A 21,733-nucleotide genomic window follows, 5' to 3' on the forward strand; every position below is an offset into this window, starting at 1 on the left:
TTTTATAAAAAAGTTCCATGCCAGCTCCACTGTTTAATTCTGCCTGCTCAGTGGCTCTGCTGGCTGCTTGGCTTTTCAACCCTTTTTTCTAAGCCAGTCATCCTTCCACATATATTTGGTAAACTGTTCAATAGCAGGGATCACAGGCAGGAAGCTTCCTTTATGCCTCTGTCCTACTCACAACATGCCATTCCTAGATAGCCTCCACAAACTACGGTTTGCAACAAACCAGTGGGCAATGAGCAAACTAACACATCTACTTACCTCCAAAGAACAACCAGACTTCTTTTCTCACTGAATTTTCCTGTTTCTGAATAATTGTTCATGAGTGTTCACACCATCTGTGCTGTGCACTGTAAGCACAGGGTCCTGTGGAATAACAGAGTTGATCATGTCATTCAAGGCTGAAACAAGATTGCATGGTTTAATTCTGCCATTTCCCAACTGTACAATCTCAGCAATTCTTTCACGTAATTTTTTTGTATAGATCTCTAAAAAACCCAATGGGGCAACTTACAAATTTTTCATTGAAATACACTAGCATTTTCCTAAGTGACTGGATTCAAAGTTTTGGTTCTGGTCCATTTGGAATGAGCTGTAAAGTTCAGATAGTCTGAAGTGTGAGGACATTGAAATCTAGGGTTCTGGGTCAGGCTTATGTTATTTTCCCCAATCCTGATCTTTTTCTCTGTTCTATGGCTTCTGGAAAGCAGTCACTGTGTCTACTTAAAAGCCTGAAGAACCAAACCCAAATAAGGAGAAGCCTGACACTGTGTTTGTCTCTGTAATTTGTCATCCTATTTAGCACTTTGAGCATGGACGACTTTCTTGTACAAAGGTCTGGAGAGGCATCACATAATGTGCTACATGCTGTATCCTCCTGAGATTTACTGGTGCTGAGCTCGGACAGAAATGCATACCCTGAAGTCTGTGCTCAGTCTTCCGTGAGGAGGCAGCCAACTGCTCTGTGCAGCAGCAAATCTGCCAGCTGGCCATAGAGGGGCAATGGCATCAGCTGCAGCCTATCCCCTCTGCTAGCTGCATGACATATCTGGTCTGGGAGGATTAGGAACCAGGGGAGCAGAGAGCAACTTGCTGCAGGGAGATAGGTTTGGGGGCAGGGGAGCACATTCACGCAACTGCTCTTTTGAACATTTCTCTCTTGATCCCAAGCTACCTGGGGGAGGGGGGTCTGCAAAGGGAGAGCCTGACTTTCAGGAAAGACTGTGGAGAAACATAACTCACATTAGTGGTGAGATTAAAGGATTAGATTCAATTCACACCCCAGTCAAAATGAAATCTCAGCCTCTGCTTTTTGTGTCATGTGCGGTGGGCCAGAGCTGTGGCAGTGGTGTTAGAGCTTAGCATCCTCAACAGTGCAGGGAGGGAGAGGGGTCCAGTCCCTGATGTCTGTGCATTTTCTGCTCTAGTACAAGTGTTGTCTTGCATGTAAAATACCACTAATTAGCAGCTTCTCTTGTGATGGGTGTAGAACATGACCTATGGTTCCCTTTCTCCTACTCCCTACACTGGAAATTTCCTCAAAGAATTTCGCAGGGGCATCCTTTCTTTGAGGTATTCAAAACAGAATTTGGAATCCTTTTTCTTAATTAAAGAACAAACAAACAAAAACCCCTCCTGTAAAGCACTTCTTGGATGTAGCTTGATATTACAGAATCTTGTGTACTGAATGACAGTCCATAGTGGAACTAGCTATTATATTCCTGGTGTGTGAAGTGACTTGAGAACACAATCTGTTTCATTAGTAACCTTCCATTTGAAGGTTGGACTAGCTCAGTTTCCAAGGTCAGGTTTCTGGTGTGAATACCTGATTCCAAAATTGAAATGTATTAGAATATTTCCATTACTAAAATTCATTATTGTGTTCCAATGAAGGCAGATAAGTACAGAGGAAGCAAGTTCTTTTTTCAAGTTTTTTTCAAGCAAATAGTCAGAACTCTACTATTCAGCCAGTTTTAGTCAAGACTTTTTGCACTTTTTCTTTGTTTCCCCCTCAAACATTTTGTAAAGAGTTGTTTTCTAGCTTAGGTGGGTTTATATGCTTAGTGCTTGTAGATCAGCCCTGTTCTTCAGCCATGCCAGCTTTTACTCATTTTTGTTGAACATCTTCCAATTTCTTATTTATCTGGTAATAAGATATTCAAAACTGAACATAGTATGGCAGGTACAATTTCCTATCCACTTGAAGTAACAGTGCTCTTAGTAAAATTTTGGGCTGTGTAACTGGGCCTTTTCTGCTAACCTATTCCTTGCATATTCATATGTAAGTTGGTAGTTGGTGCCTACTGAACTGAAGCCTCTTCAAACATCAGTGCTTTCCTCTTACAGAATGTGGTTTGGATTGTTTTTCTGTGGGTATAATCGGTGGTATTTTTCCAGGTTTAATATTTCTGCTACATTTTTAACTGTATGAGGAGGTCCAGGATTACTTGTGCATTCTTATAACAATTTATAGTTTAGTAATTCATGGTGATTTCATTGCCTTATATTTAGTCTCTCTTCCAGACCACTGTAAATGTCAAGTAAGACAGAGTCCAGCATCCTCTGTCAGGCTGTGTGCTCCTGTGACTCAGCTCTGCTAGTCAAGAGTGTATTATTTGACACAGCCTGGAGGTGACTGCCTGCTCAGGCTCTTTGCATGCTCTTGCCCTGAGCCTGTAAATCAAAATAAGCTGTGTTAGCTCACTCAATTTAAATGGTCTACAGGCTGTTCATCAATGGAGTAGTAAAATAGCCAACTGGAGAGTTAAAAAGAAATTGTTGTCACATGCATTTAAACTGGAAAATAGCTGAAAAATCTACATTGTTAGTGACTGTGTGAAGAGATAAAGCCACACATTTAAGCTCCAGGCTCTGTGAGTTTCTTAAGAGGGCCAGGCAGCTGTGTGGGAGTTGTGCAGGAGCAGTCCCACCTCGTGAGGCTGTTGGGCACTCCACCATGTTCTTGCTTGTAGCTATTTGAATGTATTCTCTTTCCCCTGACAGGTCCACGGGAAGTGTGTGTGTAGACACAACACAGCAGGGGACCACTGTGAGAAATGTGCACCACTATACAACGATCAGCCTTGGAAGCCAGGAGATGGAAAAACAGGGGTGCCAAATGAATGCAGAAGTAAGTGGGAGGGAGTTTACTGATCCAGGCTTTCAAGATGAGCACTCACTGTGCCAGCAGGCAAAGTTCCCTAACAAAGACTTCTAATGGTGCCATTACAGAAACTGGGGATAAGTTGCTGGTCATTGATGGAGAACTTCAGTATGCATGTTGTTTTACTGCAGCTGACCCATTTGGGCTATTGGGAAGTGGAATTTACAAGGCAGAAATCTGTTCTTCATGCAGCTATGTCCCCTCACATGTTTAAGCATTCCATGTTTTTGTGTTAGCATTCCAGGTTTTTGTGCAGGGCTTATGATACTGTCAGATTGGTTAGTCTTACTGTAAGAACACCACAGACCTCACAACCACCCAGCTTTTCAGGCCCTGCTGGGACTCTCACTCTGCAATTTCTAGTTTTTATGAAAATTAAGGATTTCGGGCAGATGAAATGTGTTACATTCAAATATTTCCTCCATGATTCACAATAGAAAAGTGATACCATTTGAATAATATTGCTGTGTCTATTATATAAGCTTGAGATATATTCTCCTGTTTCCCACCAGAATGTCGCTGTCACAACCATGCTGATAGCTGCCATTTTGATTTAAGTGTTTGGCTGGCATCAGGAAAGCGCAGTGGTGGAGTCTGTGACAACTGCAAGCATAACACAGAGGGACATCGGTGTCAAAGGTGCAAACCAGGGTATTACCGAGATAGAGGGAAACCCATGTCTTCTACAGAGGTCTGCAAACGTAAGTGACTATTGTTACATGTGGTTAAGACAAATGAATGGTGGAAGAATCATTAAAAGATTTATTAAAAGAAAGAAATCAATAATGCCTGTAGAAGTAATTAATGAGTTCTACTATCCTTTTTTTGTATTCTGTTCCTAAACTACAGTTTTCTGATCAAAGGTCACCTTCCTATTTTCTGTGTCTATTTCTCCCCTGGTATCACACATTTTTAGTGATAAATGGTACAGTTCTCCAAATGCATTGCATTCTGGGGAAAGGTACATTCTTGTGCTTGCATTTAAAATAATATGGTTCCTTTTTCTTGAGGCACATCTTATTTGGCTGTTTTTTCTGCATCTCTCAAGACTGTGTGTGCCTATGTAAGCTATTAAATTCCATTTGATTGTGCAACATTTGTGCATATAAATATGTATAATAATGGCTGCAGGAGGTGTAGGAAGCATAAGATCATCCATATCCACTTGGGAACAAATAGATCAGAGCTCACTTAGACTTATCTCTGGATTCTACAGCTGTATTATGGGATGCTCTGCCCAAATTAATTGCCTCATTAACACTTCATCAGGATGTGTTAGGAAGTAACTTGGACATAGAGGCACTAATGTGGGTGTACAACTTCTGGATCAAGGTAGTTTGTGCCCAGCCAGCCTAGAACATAGTGCAAATCTCCCTTACTTAGTGTAAACATTTCCTGAATATCCTGCCAAGCTTCATGCATCTGATTCCATCTGGCATCTATTTGGGAGGTTGCTATTTCCAGCAATATACATAATTTCATTTCTCCTTTTGGGTAGTTTTCCTTCCCCATAGCTCAGACATCAGTTGACAGCACAGAGAACTTCATTCTTTGTCTTCTATACTCATGCCCATTGGCATCATGTGGTTTTGAAGCTTTCCTGACCCTTTGATGGTCTTCATCAAGATTCTTCTTAAACACTCAGGTTACAAACACTCCTCTCCCTAGGACTGTATGGCCTGTGATACTGCTTAAACTTTCTGTGCACATGTCCTATGTTTCTGCTCTTTTGTACTCTTTCCACTGGATCTTAGTGCCAGCACAGACTGCTTCCACACAACCCTTTCTTTTTGATTTCACAACATTCATCACAGAACACTGATCAGCAGACAGGACTGGGGCTGAGCTTATTTAACTTGCCCTGTATCCCATAGTGTTCTGTGGTGGCCCCTTTCTAGTTCTGTTTCTACTCCAGGAAGATTTACTACTGGGAAATACTGTAATGAGAATAAATTGTTGTGCCAGGAGATTAGTTTTCGATCTCATAGTACCTGAAGGAATCTGTGTATGAACTCTTGTATTTAACAGCAGGGTGATGGTGTAGTAACCAACATTGTGTGTAATATTAGATAACTGCTAAAGTCAAGGAGCACTGGAGAGCAGCAAAGAGGAAAAAACATTGTTTGAAAATACAGCCTATCTGTGTGGAAACCCTAGAACAGTCTGCCTGGATGAAATCAGACCTTGACTCTACCTCTGCCTCTTTTGTCTGGTCTGGTTACAGGCTTCTCAGTACCTCCTGCCAATACTCTGCATAGCAAAAGAAACTGTTCAGAAATTTACCTTGTTGAAAGAGCTTTATTCCTATCATGCCAGTCAGGCACAATAATGTTCTTTTCACCTGGGAACATGCTGCTGCCAGCAGAAGGCCTCCAAATGCAATTGTTTCCATTTGGACTTGCACACTCAGGCCTAGATAGCTGCGATCCCGCTTTAGCCACCTGAAAATTATATGTCTTTTCTAAGCTCCCTGTACAGTCAGTGGAGAAACAGTGGGATCTCTAGGGAGTGATTTATTGCAGTCTAATGTAGATGCCCTGAGATAGATGAGCTGAATTGCCCTCTAGAGGATATCTATTTCTCTTCCTTGACTTAAGAGGTATTCTGGATCACTAGCCTGCACTGAAGTTTCTGTTGCTTGAGATTAATCTAACTGGTTTGATTCAGCATTATTGCAAATAGGTAAGCATGACCCTATCTGTATGTGATTCAAGTCAATGTGACCTTTCCCAGGTGTGTAAAGGCATGCATGAATGCTTGCCATATCAAGATATAAGGAAAAGGGTATTGCAGTTCACTCTAGAAAGCCTCAACTTTTATAGCAGACTGATGTGTGTATGATGCTTGTACCTGTGTGGAAATAGAAGGGACACTGCAGATATAACTACAGAGTAAAGAGAAACATTGGAGGGGGGTGGTTAGTCTGTACCTTTTCTCTTTTATTTAAGGTGAGGAGGAGAATTCCCACAACAACATTTGACAAATACAAAACACTATATCCTGTTAAGGTAATGATGAAAGAACTGCTCCCCAAATACTTCCCCATGTGGTTTGCATGCAGTGTGTAAGTGTGCACTTTACATTATGCTGTACCTCTGCAGAGAATTTTTGGGGAATGTTTTACTACTTTGGTTATTATCAGTGACAGCAAAACCAGAAACACCAGTGCAGACAGGCAGAGTTGTTTTGGTTAGAACAGACTCAGTTTGATAGAGGGAAGATTTTGCTTCCATGACCATCATCAGCCCCTTATGCCTAGAGCTGATAGTGAACTGAAAGGCCTCATGCAGGATATAAGATAGAGGCCCTCTTTCCATCCTTTAGGCTGCAAAACTTGCATTGCTATTAAACTTAATCTGGTGTGGCCTGAGTAAATTGTTCAGGTTTTGTGACCCTAAAAACAACTTTTTTCAGTAAAAAAAGTTACTCTTTCAAGCATTGCTAATATGTAAGAAATTAGATAATTAGACCACCAGGTACATTTCTCTCATACCTCAGCCTGCTTATCATAAACTGAAGAGCTGCCACTTCTCGGTTAGCATGTTTGTGAGGATTTAAATGTACTAATTCCAAGGCATCATCTCACTTTGAGAAAACCACACAAATAGTACCAGACTAGCAACACTAAATGAAAAACCCACCCACTGGGCAAGTGCTGAAAAGCAGTAACAAACTGCAAACAGCAGACTGAATGGATGATTTTGGTGAGAGCAACCTGGTCCTCAGCTTCCCATTTTGAACTCAGAGGGGGAAAAAAAAACCCTCAATGGGAGATCAAAACTTGACCCCTGTGTACAGTAGATACTGAGCTGGGAAAGGAAATCTGATGAAAAAGCTGAATGAAATGCTGTGCTAATCCCTTTGAGAAAGCACGCTTGAAGAGTGCTCTGCCATCCAGAGCAAAGTCTAGGTTCAGCTGTGACATCCCCCTCAGGCTCCCAGAAAGTTAACAGGACACTGCCCAGGCCCGGAAAGAGTCTTTAAGCATTAGTCATAATAATGAACAACATTCTCTCTTAATCACTGCTAGGAGAAAAAAGTTGTATAACAATTGGATGTCCTGGCACTATCCAAACCACCCTTTGACCCTCTAATGTGAGACTGCAAAGACATTCCCTTGAAAAAAAACTGTTGAAATTTGACATGTAAGTGTGAATCTGCTATTCCTTTTTTGTCTGCAGAGGTAGCCTGCCTCTGATCCTTTTGCTTCTCCTGTTCCTAGCAGCTGGGGATGAATGACAGCCAGGTCATGTGCAGAGCCTTATTTTTGACACTGCTTAGATCTATTTAAAAAAGGAAGGCATGAAAAGAGCCCCAGAGCAAGGCACACACCTGCCTGTTATTGGGGATGACAACACAGGATTAAGTAGTTTGGATATAGACTTGTATGGGAGCTTTGACTCGGAAGCCTAATTGTTTCCTAACCAATGGTTAGAAAAGCTGCTGTATCCTTGGCTCTTTCCTGTGGCTTATTCGGAGGCTTAAAGGATCCTTCTGAAATGGCACCATCTTTTGTACTCACCCTTTGCTTAGCTTAAAAAATAATGCAGGCATGTAGACCCATTAGAATGGGTCTCCAGGAAAACAAGCTTTTTTACTCTAAGGGTTGAAAATTAAGATGTGCCCAGATGCACATGCAAACACACACTCTGAAAAGCTCTGCTTCTCATCCTTTTACTTCTGAGCAGAGGGAGTGAACTTTTAATTGTAGTATCACAAAGGCCTGATCACATCTTCGTTCAAAGTCTGTCTTAACCAGACCTGACCACACACACAGCTGTCTATCTTATTTCCTTCATTTAAGAAACATCATTGGCTGACTCAACCCCCACATCTGACTGACTTTAAAAATTGGTCATATGCTTCAAAGATGCACATGTATATATTTCAGATTCAAAAGGCTTTGTTTGATTTTTCATTTTGCCTGGTTTTCATCAAATAGCCAGAGTCTGCTCATAGCTCTATCTTATGTAGTATTATTAGACAGACTTTTAAGGCAAGATACCGCAAAGTCCACTGAATTACTTGAAGCACTTGCTGTTTTCTGTAAGCTGGGACCATATTGTTGCAACCAATATTATATTTTACATCTGTCTAATTATATGAGAAAGACAGCTGTGCTGAGGGCAGACAGATTTATTGAGGACTTGAGTGGAGACTGCTGTATGAATTATTCATTTTTCATTATTCCTTGTCTCCTTTTTTACAGTAGTTTCTGACAAAAAACCTTAGTACAGGAGTGAGACTAACAGGCAAAAGGATGCTTTCTGATACTTTGTGACTGATAGCAAATTCTGAAGTAAATGATGAAATTTTTCATTACACTGCTGTCAAGGGGGGAACCCAAATACACCAGCCATCTCTGTGCCAGAACTGTCTGCACACCGTCCCTAACATAACTGATGATGCCTTTGACAAACAAGGCCATTGTCATGTTGGCTGGTGTTTTGTTAGTCAGGGAGGCGGATGGAGAGAAAACTAGGGTTTGCCAAGAGAAAAGAAGCAAAAATCAGCAGGGAAAGATGCTGTGTTGTCAAACATTGGTAAATGTAAAAAGGTGAGGTTTTGGAAACTTGCTTTTATGTTCCTTTAATTGTGAGGTTTATCTGCAAACCTATGGTACTGTTAAACAGATAAAACCCAGTCATCAACAGCTGCCCCTTCAGCATGTGACATGTGGGCTCTTATTTTGGGAGTTACCTTAGATGCACAACTGGGATTTTGGCCATAATACTCTGGAAGCCAGACAATGTACACGCCCAAGCTGAAATGCTAAATAAACACAGACTGAAAAGCATTTGCAAGCCACTTGTATAACTCATCTGAAAGTGTTGTACATCTATTGATTCAGGTTGCTTTCTGATCTACCAGAAGCTGTCCCAGTTTCTAATTAGGGAATATGCCCCCCAGTTCATTTGGGAATGTTAGGTTTCCTGAACTGTAGCCCCAAAATGAGAAGGGGAAAAAAAAGCACTTTTTTCCTACTTCCTCATCAGCTTCTGCCAATGCTCTCAGTCACTGCCCTGTAATATTTTCCCTTAGGGATAGGATGGGAGAAGGCCTCATCTTCCTGAATCAGGATCTAGTCTCAATTGGTGATAGGTAGTCTAATGCTACTAATGATTTACCCATCTGTTATGTGACCCTAACTGATGAAACCTGAAATCTTGAAATAAGATGGGAATAAAGACAGACCCAGAAGTTGCAGAAATATGAGAAATTTCAGGTGAAAACTCCACAGGTAGATCCTACATACAGAGATATTGCAGTGAAATCAGAAACCTGTATTCAAGCCAACCCAGATCTTGGCAACCTCCTACTTCTTGTGGTTCAGACCTGTCCCCAGTAAAGGAAGCGTGTGCTTCCCCTCCTTGTCCCCAAATCAATGACATCCATTTCTTTCAGTGACAGATGGAACTAAGTGTCTCTTCTTTTAGGGTGATGTAGTCAGCCCTGCAAAAAACTGGGCAAAAATAATTCAAGTTGAGCAGCAACAAATTAGAACTTGCCTTTGAAACTGTCAGTGCTAATGAGCACTTCATTATTACACCTACTCTCCAGAACTGACAGCAAAATCCCTGGGTTTGCTCTCAAAGTCAAGACTGCTTTGTGACAAACAGGCAAGCCTGCTGCTATCTGCCAACCAGCTCATTGTGTTGAGTACATTGCCCATGACAGCACGCTTATTTTCTGTCCTTAGGCTATTGTGCTAGTGTCCCTTGAAAACAACGGGCTGAGATCCATCTACAGCAGAGTGTAATAATATTAAAAATACTGGCATAAAGAACACAGGGCATGGTGAAAAAAATAACTATGTAGTAAGCAGATCATAAAGGAAATGCCCTTTAAAAAAATTGCTCACCCTTTTTCTTATACTATTTTCAAAATATATTTTCTTTTCTTGAGCATCAAATATGAGGTTGCAGATGAAAGTGAATCTGTCCCTGCTACACTTAACACTCTTTATAGTCATATACTTGCCCCTTCCCTTTGGAAAATGATGCGTGGAATCAGCATGTTCGTTTGGACTCTTGTCTGTGAGCTCATGAAGAAAAGTAGTTTGATTAGAAGCAATGATGGGCAAACTTCAAAAGCTTTGGAGATCATGTTTGGTTCAGATAAGCATCCAAACGGCTGGCCCCTGATCCAAGCTATCTGAACACCTTGGGTGTCCAACATTTAACTGAAAATCTCTGTTAAAGCGGGTCTTAGCCACAAGATTTTTATTTCTGTCCTCTTCCAGATGGATGAAGTAGTGATGCATTTCCTTTTCAGTCTCTGCTACAAGCAAAAGCCAGGACATGCTGCTTTGTTAATACAAAAAAAAGCTGAAATATGAAGGCCTGGAGTTCAGCTCAGTTTGCATTTTAATCAAACTCATTTGAATATCAGAAATGAGTGGATATGTTTATTGCTTGTATTTTACCTCTGCAGAGCTGTTGGCACAAGGTTTGACCATCTCAGCTAGTCTCTGCCCTGATGGAGAGAAGTCAACTGTGTTGGCTTTGTGCCACTATGTACATGACTTTCCACCACATTGGCGATGTACTGGTGGCATGGGATTATGACAATTTATTGTCTGTGAAGGCAGAGTTGCCCACAGGTGTTGTAACTATCTGTTTCACTGCCAAGTTGCCTTGAGTTGCAAGGCTGGTGTCAAACTGGCAATAGCATTAGAAAGATCTGGGGTTTTTTCCTCCTATTTGCTCATCTCCAGCTACATGTAAAATAGGTCTAGTGAGTTTAGACATCTTCTCTCATTCTGTCTGCCTTTCTTGTAACAAATCTGCTTGTGTATTCATACAAAAAATGTCATCAGCTTCCTTACACACATACAGTATGGCATGGTGAGATATGTCCCTTAGAATTGGCACTGAAAGAAATTTGTGGACACTTTGGAGGCAGAAATGAAAAAAAATGTTTCAGGTCAGCTGCATAAGCTGCATCTAGCCCCAGAGGAAACAGTAGTTTTGTGATCTCTGTGTTTGCAGGAAAGACAAAGTAGGCAATAGGTATAATTTTTTACCTCATCCATACTAGTAAATATTTTTGCAAAACACCTTAAAAGTGAATCACCTTCAAGCCCTTTCAAAAAACACACTGGAGGCTTCCTGCTACCACTTCAAAACCCTGTATGATCAAGATTTGTGTAGTAGGGAAGAAGTGACTTTCACACATAAATAGGTCCCAGTTGTACTTGTTTTGCTGTGCTTAATGAGTTAGAAACAAAAATAATATTGCAAATGTAGGCTGACAATGCAATGTTTACCAGTTCTGACTTAAAACTACTGAGCATAAGGAAGAGGGCACAAGTTTATCAGCCTTGCAACAATGTCACTTAACCAGATGACCCCTGGGCACATAACCTCAGTCACCTCTTACCATATCTCCATAGCTTGCGCCTGCCAGCCAATGGGTTCAGCCAACGCAACTTTCAGCAGAAGCTGGCGATGCCACCCCAAGACGGGATTCTGCTACTGCAAGCCAGGTGTGGCGGGCCCCAACTGCGATAGATGTCTCATGGGCTACTGGGGCTTTGGAGAAAATGGCTGTCGCCCTTGTGACTGTGCCAGAGACTGCGACCAGCATACTGGAAACTGTTTCAATGGGTAAAGAAGCCCTCCTTTGGGTTCACTTTGAGATGGGATTCTATGAAATGAAACAAAGATTAACTGAAATACTGCAGCAGTGACAGTAATTGGAGGATTCTGTAGGGTGCACAACCATTTGAAAAAGTGGCTGTAAATCATAAAAGGTTTCTTAGATTCCATTTGGTGTTTGGCACACTTTTAAGTCCATTATCCAAGGTAAACTTGGAATGATGACTTTTTGCAGTAATAATAAGCAACTCCACAACCCCCTGGAAATATGTACAGTATCTTTAAATACACCTGTTTGCCTTGGAAATAGATGGAAGAGTCTGGAGAGCTTGCCTCCTGTATGTGCCCAGGGTAAAATGGATTACAAGGTTTCCCTCTTGTTTATAGAGGGCAGGCATCTCTACCCCAAACATGCATTAATCAGTACAGAAACCCTATGATTTGCTGAGTGACTGCAGTTTCATGCATTCTGCAGGTGTCCTCGGTTCTAAGTGACATCAACAAGTGGTCACTAACTTTGAGTTACTTAATTCAGTAAAAACAAACAAACAAAAGCAAAAAAGGCTCAATACATAGTTACTTTAAAAAAATGCTAAGTCAGCAGTGTTAAGGCCTAAATAAAAACCTAGATCTTGTGATCTCTCTATATGGCATGAAGTCTTGCTCTTATTTGCACTCCCAACCTGAAGAAAGCAAGCTCATCTGTCTGGATACAGCCACATGCTACAAGCACCTGCTTCCCACCCATCTCCTGTCCTAACCAAGTCTTCTGTTTTGTGTGTCCCCCCAGCTATGACAATGAACCATTCTTTAACATCCCCATTGGGGGACGAATCCCTGACCTTGTGCAAATGCCAACCAACGACAGCGAAGAGGAGTGGAAATGGAATGACCATGAGCAGGGATTTTCTGCGCTGAGGCACCCAGGTACAGCCAAGAGTCTGGGAACATTTAGTAACTTCACTCAGCTGTTTCTTCTCTCCTCCCTGATTTAAACTCCCCCACTCATCTCTAGCTTGTCGGTCCCTCATCTGCTGGCAACATCTGAACTATATAGGTTATCATTATGCTTACATTGTTATTTTCCAAACCAACTGTACTATCCAACTTTGGGTTTGGAAATTGGTAAGTCATGAATAAGACTGTGTAGAAAAAAGAATCTCCTTTTGTTGTCATAATTATAGTCATAATGCTTATGATTTTACACAGCTCCTTCTCAAGCATTCAGCTGCTGTTCAGAACTTCAGACGCTATTTGTAAAAAGATCGTGTCAGCCATCACTGAAATGCACCACCTCTGGGGTGGAATGCAAGTATTTCTGAGAGTTAGGTATTCCTCATGGCACAACAGCTCAGGAGAGAAAGTAAAGTATACTGTACCCAGCTAAAGTTATGAAGTGAGGTGGAGCCTTTAATACTTAAATAGTTCTCAGTTTTGCTTGCTATGTACGAAGGCCAGCACTTACCAGCATCAATGGCTTTGTAAGACCCAGAGGTCATAGTGCCACCTATTGCATATCTTGACTTTTCTGAGAGGGATATTACCTTAATACCAGCAAGGATCAGCATTTCTTAGCTTATGGGATCAAACAAGGGTATTATTACTGACATGATTTACACCTGGATCTGATTCTTACAAATATCTTTATTAGTATCAGTTTATTAACTGTAAAATAGACCCCATGAGGGCTGCATTTTACTTGACAGTACTGATCAGATTTCAGAACAATTATTGTATCATCTAACAAGAAACAGATTTGCAAATAGCTGAGCTCACTCTCAACCTTACTCTTACGGTCCATCCAGATTATGGGAGCTATATACCTATAACTTTGTAACTAAGTATCATTTGCTTCTCTTTTCTCTCTCATGTCCTGGCTGTTCTCCAACCCTTTGTGCTCTGTGGTTCCCCTGCTAGAAAAGTGTGTGTGCAGAGAAAAGGTGCTTGGAAGCGTCACTGACTTCTGCCAAATGAAATATGCTTATGGTAAGTGGGTAACAATGCCCTCAAGGTACGATAATTTCACAATGTTCCCTCTATGCATGTGATTAGCTGATAGCTATGAAAAATGACAGGACTGGCTAAGTCATGAAATAAGAGGTAGGATTTCTTCTGCCTCCTTTGTCTAGTGATATGTCCAACTTCTGATCAGAACTGAATAGCATTTTTCGTGCAAGGCTCTGTGGTGCCTCCTTTCCACCCAGTTAGCTTCCCTCTTTACAGCAGAAGGAGTGCTAGAATTGTAACTCAGTGGAATGGTTGGCCTCTACATTAAGAATAAATGATAAATACCTTGCATCAAACTGCCATTATTTTTGCACTCATTATGCAGGTTCAAATGGCCATTCTTGTTTACTAAGAATGTATTTAATACTGTGGTTTATGAACACCTGGTTCATGCCATCATGTGAAGCAAGAAAGGAAAGGTCTGGGATCCAAAGGTTTGATGTGCTTGTGTCATGACACAATGAAACCTGCTTGTGGGACTGATCTAGATGAGACTACCCTGCCAAGAAGTTATGGGATCTTATTCAATTAAAGGAAAAGAAATTTATCACAGCAACCAGATGTTGGGCCACAAAACAAAAGTGCTTTTTCTAGTTTGTTGTGCAATCATGGAATTTTAGCCATGTGACATCCCTGCAGTCTGATGGGAAACCTCCTAACTTCCTTCCTGTAGAGCAGACAGTCCCTTCCCAAAGAACAAAATTTTTGAGAGGCCAGTGTTAAAGCTCAACACAAGTTTTCAAACTGCAAAATGTAAAGCCTAGAATCAGTGCACTTCAAATCAGACTGTTAGCTGCTGATCTGTTTTTTCCACCTTTCCTATGTATACATACAAGTGCTTTCCTATGATTTCCAAGTGTTTTGACACCAGCCCATTAAAAAGTAGTTGCTAAATAACATGGTGAAAGGATCAGTTAACTACTTCAAGAGCAAAATCTAGTTTTTCTTCTCCAAATTTATTTAGAAGAACCATGACTGAAGTGGACAAGCATTGGAATACCCTTTCTGTACAACCGCAGTGTTTTTTCATGTCTTCTTTCAAAGTGTTAAAATTCTGTCTTTTAGCAGCATAAAACAAAATTCATTTAGAAATTCATTGTTGGTCTCTATCTTGATATGTTTTCTGGCAGTGATAAAAGCAAGAATCCTATCAGCTCATGACAAAGGGACCCATGCAGAAGTTGTTGTGAAAGTGAAGAAGGTCCTGAAATCAGGCAAAGTGAAAATTGCTCGGAGCAACAGAAGCATCTACCCAGAATCCTGGACCAACAGGGGATGTACATGTCCCATTCTCAATCCTGGTAAGGACAAAATGCTTACCAGGTATTTTCCTTCCCCTGTAATCAGGGTGACAATTCATTATGAACACTAGCTATGGCTACTCAATACTTCCCATCAGTCTTTCTAGGGCAGAGTCCTTTGATTCATCCACACCAAAGAGGGAGTCGATAGACAGCTGCAGTAAAAAGCATTTTCTTATCAGAGAACAAAGTTTTACCAAAAAGCCCAAACCTCCCTGGAAATTTTTTACTTTCAGTGACTTTATTTGATCTTCCAAAATATTTGTGACTAGAAGAATGTTTGTGAGGAAAAAACCCCAACCCTGTACTTTTATGTCTGAAGAGTTTTCTTCCTCACTCTGTATTCCCACATCATGCTTTACTTCTTTCTGGAAAAACTAGAAATGATTATGAAAATTTTGGAAAGTGGAGGGAATCTAACTTCTATGCCTTTGTAATGTTTTCAAATAATGAAAATTGTCTTCCTTCTTTCTTCTACTGTAAATTCTAGTGCATTCAGTGGTTTGTTCCATCAAAGCCTAAAGCTGACAACCTGAAGCATATTGGAAACCAATCATGGGTGGGGAGCGTAAAACCAAATTAATTTAATTTCAAACTAAGTAAGACAGGGAAATCTTTAATAATTAGACAAATCATCTTTTCAGTAAATAAAGCTCCTCTTTTTATAAGCAGTTTAGGATAGGTCTCTAGGTTTGTCCCTAACCACTTTCTATCAGAATGATCCATGTTTGTTCACTTTTAATTATGGGAATCTCCCTGCAGCAGTGAAGTGGAGAAGTAGGGTAGCGGAAAGCAGCAACCTTCTCCCCAACTCTGCTGCAGGCAGAAACATCACACTATAGACTGCAAAGCTCCATACTAGTGCTAGGTAATGTTATCAGTGGCTAAGCCAGATACATTCCTCAATTCAACCTTTCCTATTGCTGCCTTTCCTGCAATATAACGTAGTGGACCACAGAGAGAAATATGTTTACTTGAACAACAGCTGAAATCTCTGGGTAAATCTCAGAATCCTACAAATCTGAGCCTGGACTCTATTTTTTTTTAAGTAGGATCATAAAATCACTTAGGCTGGAAAAGACCTTTAAGATCATTGAGTCCAACCATAAACCTAACACTGCCAAGTCCACCACTAAACCATGTCCCTAAGTGCCTAAGTAGATGCTAGGTGTCTAATTCTGACAGTTTTCCTTCGTATCACTGGAAGTTCCAAGTCTCTGGGACCACGTCCTGGGATCAAATGCCAATAAAACAAAGACTTTGGGTGTCATTAGGGTGACTGGTAGTGTATGCTGGGGATCATGTTTCATCATTCAACCTTATACCACAGAAAATGGTGACTTGCCATCATTCTAAAAGCAGCACCTGATAGAAAAATTAGCCCATGTTTTTTCCTCTGAATAGATTAAAAACATATCCACTGAGTGAAAGGAATGCCTTGTGTGTCACTTAAAATGTAAGGTCTAATGTAACCTTTACAACAAGTTCTCAGCTGAAATTAGCCACATACAGGAGACATCTGTTTTAGGAAAGGCTGTGTCAAAGCAAACTCTGTATGAATTTTGTCATCTATTATCTGTATCAAGTGAAAGACTACATCTGAATTTGCATTGAAGTGTAGTATGGACCCCCAGCTCTCTTTTTGGGGGTAGTTCTTGAATTTGCACATAAGTTTTTTGGATTAATGTAGTCCAAATGAATAAGGTGTTTTCCTTTAAACTCCAGTGGCACAGTGGTGCATAATTAAGTATTTACCACTGCTCCCTATGAAACTGTGGGTGCCCTAAATCAGACATGAATAAAACATATTGCTTAAATATGATGAGAGTACATCTGATCCCAAATATTTGAAGAGGGAAAATAGCACAGGACATTTTTCTCCTTTGTACCTCTGTAGCTTTACTTTGCCACCTCTTTAGAAACACAGGGCTGAAGACATACAGCTCAGACATTTAGATGCTAGAGACACAGGTGTTTGCCATTGTCTCTTGATATAAATTAAAGCTATGGACAGGTCCCCATCACTGCAGTTCTGCAGATTTCAACATATTGTTTGACTGAACCCCTGCCCCAAGAACACAGTATGCCCTGACTTATGGTGGAATCCTTACTTTTTCTCTCTTCTTGGGGCTTTTACACCTTCCTTTCTATACAGGCATCAGCAGTTGCTTCCCAGCATACAACTTTCAAGGAAGGCAGTAGTGGCAAAAAGGGACAAAGGCATAAGTAGCAGCCACCAGGTCCCTGCAGATCTGTGTGCAGAACCTCACACAGAACTTGCCCTGGGTGCACTTCCGTTCCTCTAAATTCTGACCAATGAGGGAATTTTACTTACTACAGTTAATAGAACACAAAGAGTGCTTATACATCTATAAGGCAGTGACATGATTATTAGTAGTACTTGTTTCTTGTCTCCATGTGTCATTACCACATTTTTGTTCACAGACCTCTTTTTTGAGGGTCTGCTACCTGTATCTTAACATTATAATCTAGGAAGTCTGGCTTACTGTTTTCATATATGTAATACCAGCTTCCACATCTGTTCAGATTGAATTCTGCTACTCATCATACCTATACAAGCAGGAGTAATGCACATGGAGTTACAATGGCTTAAAACAAAGGTCAGACAGATCAGACTCAACCTGGTCATCTGCACATGGAGGTGTTGAATTTGTAAGCAGTAAGGCCACTGGAACTAAATCAATTTGTAGTTGCAATTCTTGAGTATAATCATATGACAACATTGAACCTGTGTGCCCCGAAGTCAGCATTGACAATATGCACATGCATAAACTGGATGAAGCTGGCTAAGATGCTACGTGCCAGATGAAAGAGAAATTCTGCATTTGGTTCTGTTTTCTTCTATTTATTGACTGAAGTTTCTCCCCCCCCCTTTTTTTTTTTTAAAACTAGGTACTGACTATCTTATAGCAGGCCAGGAGGACTCTAGGACGAGCAAACTCCTTGTGAACATGAACAGCCTGGTGAAACCCTGGAAAGCATATTTGGGCAAACAAGTATCAGATATTCTTCGAACTGGTTGCAAATAATTTCTGCTTCAGAAGTTACAGTGCTGAACTTTGCCTTTTAGTAACATTGCAGTGAAAGGTGTAGTTAGTTAATGCGTTCCTATTCAACATGCTCCTAGCTGAAGTGATGAAAGCAGACTTACCATCCTTTCACGTGCTTAGACAGGAAACATGGGACATGACTACTTTTTTCAAAAAATGCACAGCCTTATCATAAAAAAATTTAACTAGTGCGTCATACATAGGTTACAAGTCAGTTCTTAATTTGAGCCTGATTCCACACAGCCAGAGAATCATTTCACAAGGCAAAACTTAAGATATGGATTAGTGTTTCCATACTTCAGGTCAGAGCCTGACATTAATATGTATAAGCTGCTTACATAATGCCTTCATTACTTGGGTGTATTTTTTGTAAGGGACCACTAACAGGCAGCAATTTCTTTCAGCTTTACAGGTGGCATACTACTAAACAAGCATGTCAAATAATACTTATTTAAAAGAGCCCTGATTGATTTAACATCAGGCTGCAATTATGCCAATATAATGGGTTGCTTTCTAAAAGGCAATATTATCCCATTGCTGCACAGAACAAACTAATGTGACTTATCTTGGGACAAGGTCCTTTACAGATGTACATATTGCTATCATCAGTGCTGAGGTCTGCTGCAGAAAGCACCTTGGCTCAAACTTGATTCCAAATTCAACCCTTGTTCTCTAAGGTCATTTTGCTCTTTGCTGTAGTACTTTAGTCTGTAACCACAAAGGGCTCACAGCGATTACGACTAAAAAGCCTTATGCTAGCAAAAAGCCAAAACATGTGAGGAACTAGTAGCTGCTCTAATGTTGAGATTGTAACACTACAAAAGCTACAAGGCAGAAGCAGGAGGAGCTAAATGGATTGGCTGGACCATGTATTAAATTAGGTAGCGATAGTTACTGTTAAGAGCAAGCTGGCTATTCAAACTGTGCTCGATATCACTGGCATTTAGTTGCACTTAGCGCTTTCATTCCGCTTTATTTCTCTTGGTCACGCTTCAGGTTAAGATACTGAAGCTAGGCTTCCTTCCCATTGTGTCTGAGGATTATTTTTCCCTCCACAGAAGTACAGGAGTGGCAATATCTGCACTCTAGGTAAAAATAGTTCTGTTCTGCAAAAGCATTCTTTCTAAATCAATTTTACCCTACCCTATAGTAATTAAGGGGTAGCTACTTAAATCATTCCTTAACACAGTATTTTGAGGAAATTTGTAGTTTAAGACCTGTGTCCCCTGTTTAAGGACTCACTATCAAATGAAGCTGGTTGGAGCGCATTTCCTCATCAATTAAAGCAGAAATTATAATGAGTCAGTCTATTCTTTCAGCAGGTTACAGAGAAAAAGAATGCACACATGCTACTTTTGCATATTTCTATTCCATGTCTATAATTTTTTAATGCTGTCAGGGAAGAAGGAGATATCTTTATTTAGCACTGTCTGACTGGCACATGGAGTTATCTAGAAAAACCTAATACTAAAGCAGAAGGATGGAAGTCCCAGTCTACAACTTAGGCCGTCAGTTTGCTCTCTTTATCACGGGGAACCTGAAAAACCAGTATCTTCCATTCCATTTGTTGCTTTTTTTTTTTTTAGCTTCATATTGGTTGAACAGCAGAAAAAACCCTCAGCTCATTTGGAAATGCATGACAGGCAGATATTTACAAAATAAAAGCCCCACTTTTCTCCCAACAGCACATAAACAGTGTTTCTTCCTTGCCCCTTTTCAGAAAGTCTCCCCTCCTCCATCGCAATTGCTTTCCCTCTTTCACTTCATAATTTATTTGTTGTTACCTAAAGTGGTATCCAACAATGTGGCATCTCCAACAAGCCATTTAATTAATGCAATAAAACACTTTTTAACCAAGGAATTTGGCTTAGTTTGAAATGTCAGCGTACAGAAATTAGGAGCATAGCAACCGCTTTCTTTACTGTCTCCAGAAATCATCTCACAACAAAAAGATTGACTAGTTCTCTTTCAAATATCAATAAAAATAAACAAGTGTACATGAATTTACAGTCTGTTCTCAAAGGGCTTCTCAGAATAAATGAAAATCCAAGTGTAGGTTTAGAACTAAGCTAAGGAACATGCTTTTCAACACAGGCCATTTTACCTGCAGGAGATCTTATTTAATGATGATCATATTCCATTTTGGTTTGTAGCCAGTACTGTATTAAAGCAAACTCCCATAGTCCACTTTTTGTGCCAGACTGGTGATTTTGTGGGGAGGGTAAACATCTGTGTAGTTCCCTTCTGTGGATGAAAGTTATTTTTTAACATGGTCATTTACAAGCATTTCTAACTACTGCTAGTAGAAATACTATTTGGAACAAGAATATTGATACCCTGGTGTGTTCTCTTGCAGCCTACTATAATACAGTGATTAATGACTACCAAATGCAAACAAGATAGTCATCAGTATATCACACATTTCAGATATCTCTAAAGTAGGTAATACATACACACACTTCAGAGAAAAGTGTAACGCGAGTGGGGGAACCCAAAAATATTCAGCTAATTTCTTCTCCTCCTTCTAAGTTCCCATTCTTTTTGAACATCTGATTTACTTGCAGGTACCTGTATAGCTAAGTCTACTTCCTTCCCTCCATTACTTAGAAACATTGCACATTTTGTTCCAGCTACTAGCTCTTGTTTAACGGTTGTGCTCTGAAAAGTAGCAGGTATTCCACAAGCATGGAATTCAATTTGGAAGTGAAAAATGAAAGCACATTAGGGTGACTCAACACTGCAAGTTGATGTTTTATTGGTATCTGTACTTCTGCTAATCAGGTATCTCTGAGTTCACAGAGAAGAAAAATGAAAGAAAAGTTCCAACTCACACAGAGCTACCATGTGCAATGTCTTTGTTCTGCAGTGCTACAATCCAGGTAGCCTGTCTGAAAATAAGTATCTAAATAGAAATGAACTACATAGATTAAGTTAGAACAGCTATTGATTAAAGAAGAGATGAGAAGGTTTAAATTGATCACCATGAGACTTTGGAAAGGAAAAAAGTTATTTTCTTGTGTACTGGTACCTGAAATGAAGATGAGCATGAGTCAGTGCAAGATGACAACTGTCCTCCTAGTAGAAGCTGTTACACATTCCTCAGAACAAGCAAACAAGGTCATACATAGTAAAAGAACTACCATAAAAGGTATTGTATTCCTGTACCAAAAAAGAATTGTTTTGTACGCCTGTGTACAATATCACATACCTTGTGATCCTCTCTGTGACTGTGTATCTTAGGTGGCACAGTAATACAAAGAATACTAACATGGAAAAAAGGATGCATTTGCCCAATACAGAAGTGGCTGGACAGCTTCTTTTAGTACATCTAAAGTGGGACCGGTCTTTAAAATGGCCACATGATCAACCCTACAGCACCCAAACAGACAAGGTGTCTCACAAGCAGTAGCAATCACATACCAAACAGTAGCAATGATGTATCACTTGGAAATCCTGCATAAGGATGAAATAAAAGCCTTTACCCACAAGAAGTCTGGAAAGCTGTGGAAAAATTTGTAATAGGACAGGTTATAGCTTGAAGCAGAAGCACATTAACTTTCCACAGATAGCAGCAAACTCAGGGCTGCT

At 40.3% G+C, this 21,733-nt stretch overlaps 1 protein-coding gene across 1 annotated transcript in view; it reads left to right on the plus strand.

Annotated features, from left to right (window-relative positions):
• Nucleotides 1-18,124, plus strand: part of LOC104251905 (netrin-4) — a 50,937-nt gene extending 32,813 nt beyond the window's left edge. The window contains exons 4-10 of the mRNA XM_009818263.2: nucleotides 3,007-3,133; nucleotides 3,679-3,867; nucleotides 11,562-11,775; nucleotides 12,557-12,693; nucleotides 13,684-13,752; nucleotides 14,904-15,074; nucleotides 17,988-18,124. Of these exons, the coding sequence (XP_009816565.2) occupies nucleotides 3,007-3,133; nucleotides 3,679-3,867; nucleotides 11,562-11,775; nucleotides 12,557-12,693; nucleotides 13,684-13,752; nucleotides 14,904-15,074; nucleotides 17,988-18,124 (1,044 nt within the window). The remainder of the gene's footprint in view (nucleotides 1-3,006; nucleotides 3,134-3,678; nucleotides 3,868-11,561; nucleotides 11,776-12,556; nucleotides 12,694-13,683; nucleotides 13,753-14,903; nucleotides 15,075-17,987) is intronic.
• Nucleotides 18,125-21,733: the final 3,609 nt, after the last annotated feature.

This window comes from Gavia stellata, chromosome 12 (assembly GCF_030936135.1).
Source record: "Gavia stellata isolate bGavSte3 chromosome 12, bGavSte3.hap2, whole genome shotgun sequence".
In the NCBI taxonomy this organism is placed as follows: Eukaryota; Metazoa; Chordata; class Aves; order Gaviiformes; family Gaviidae; genus Gavia; species Gavia stellata.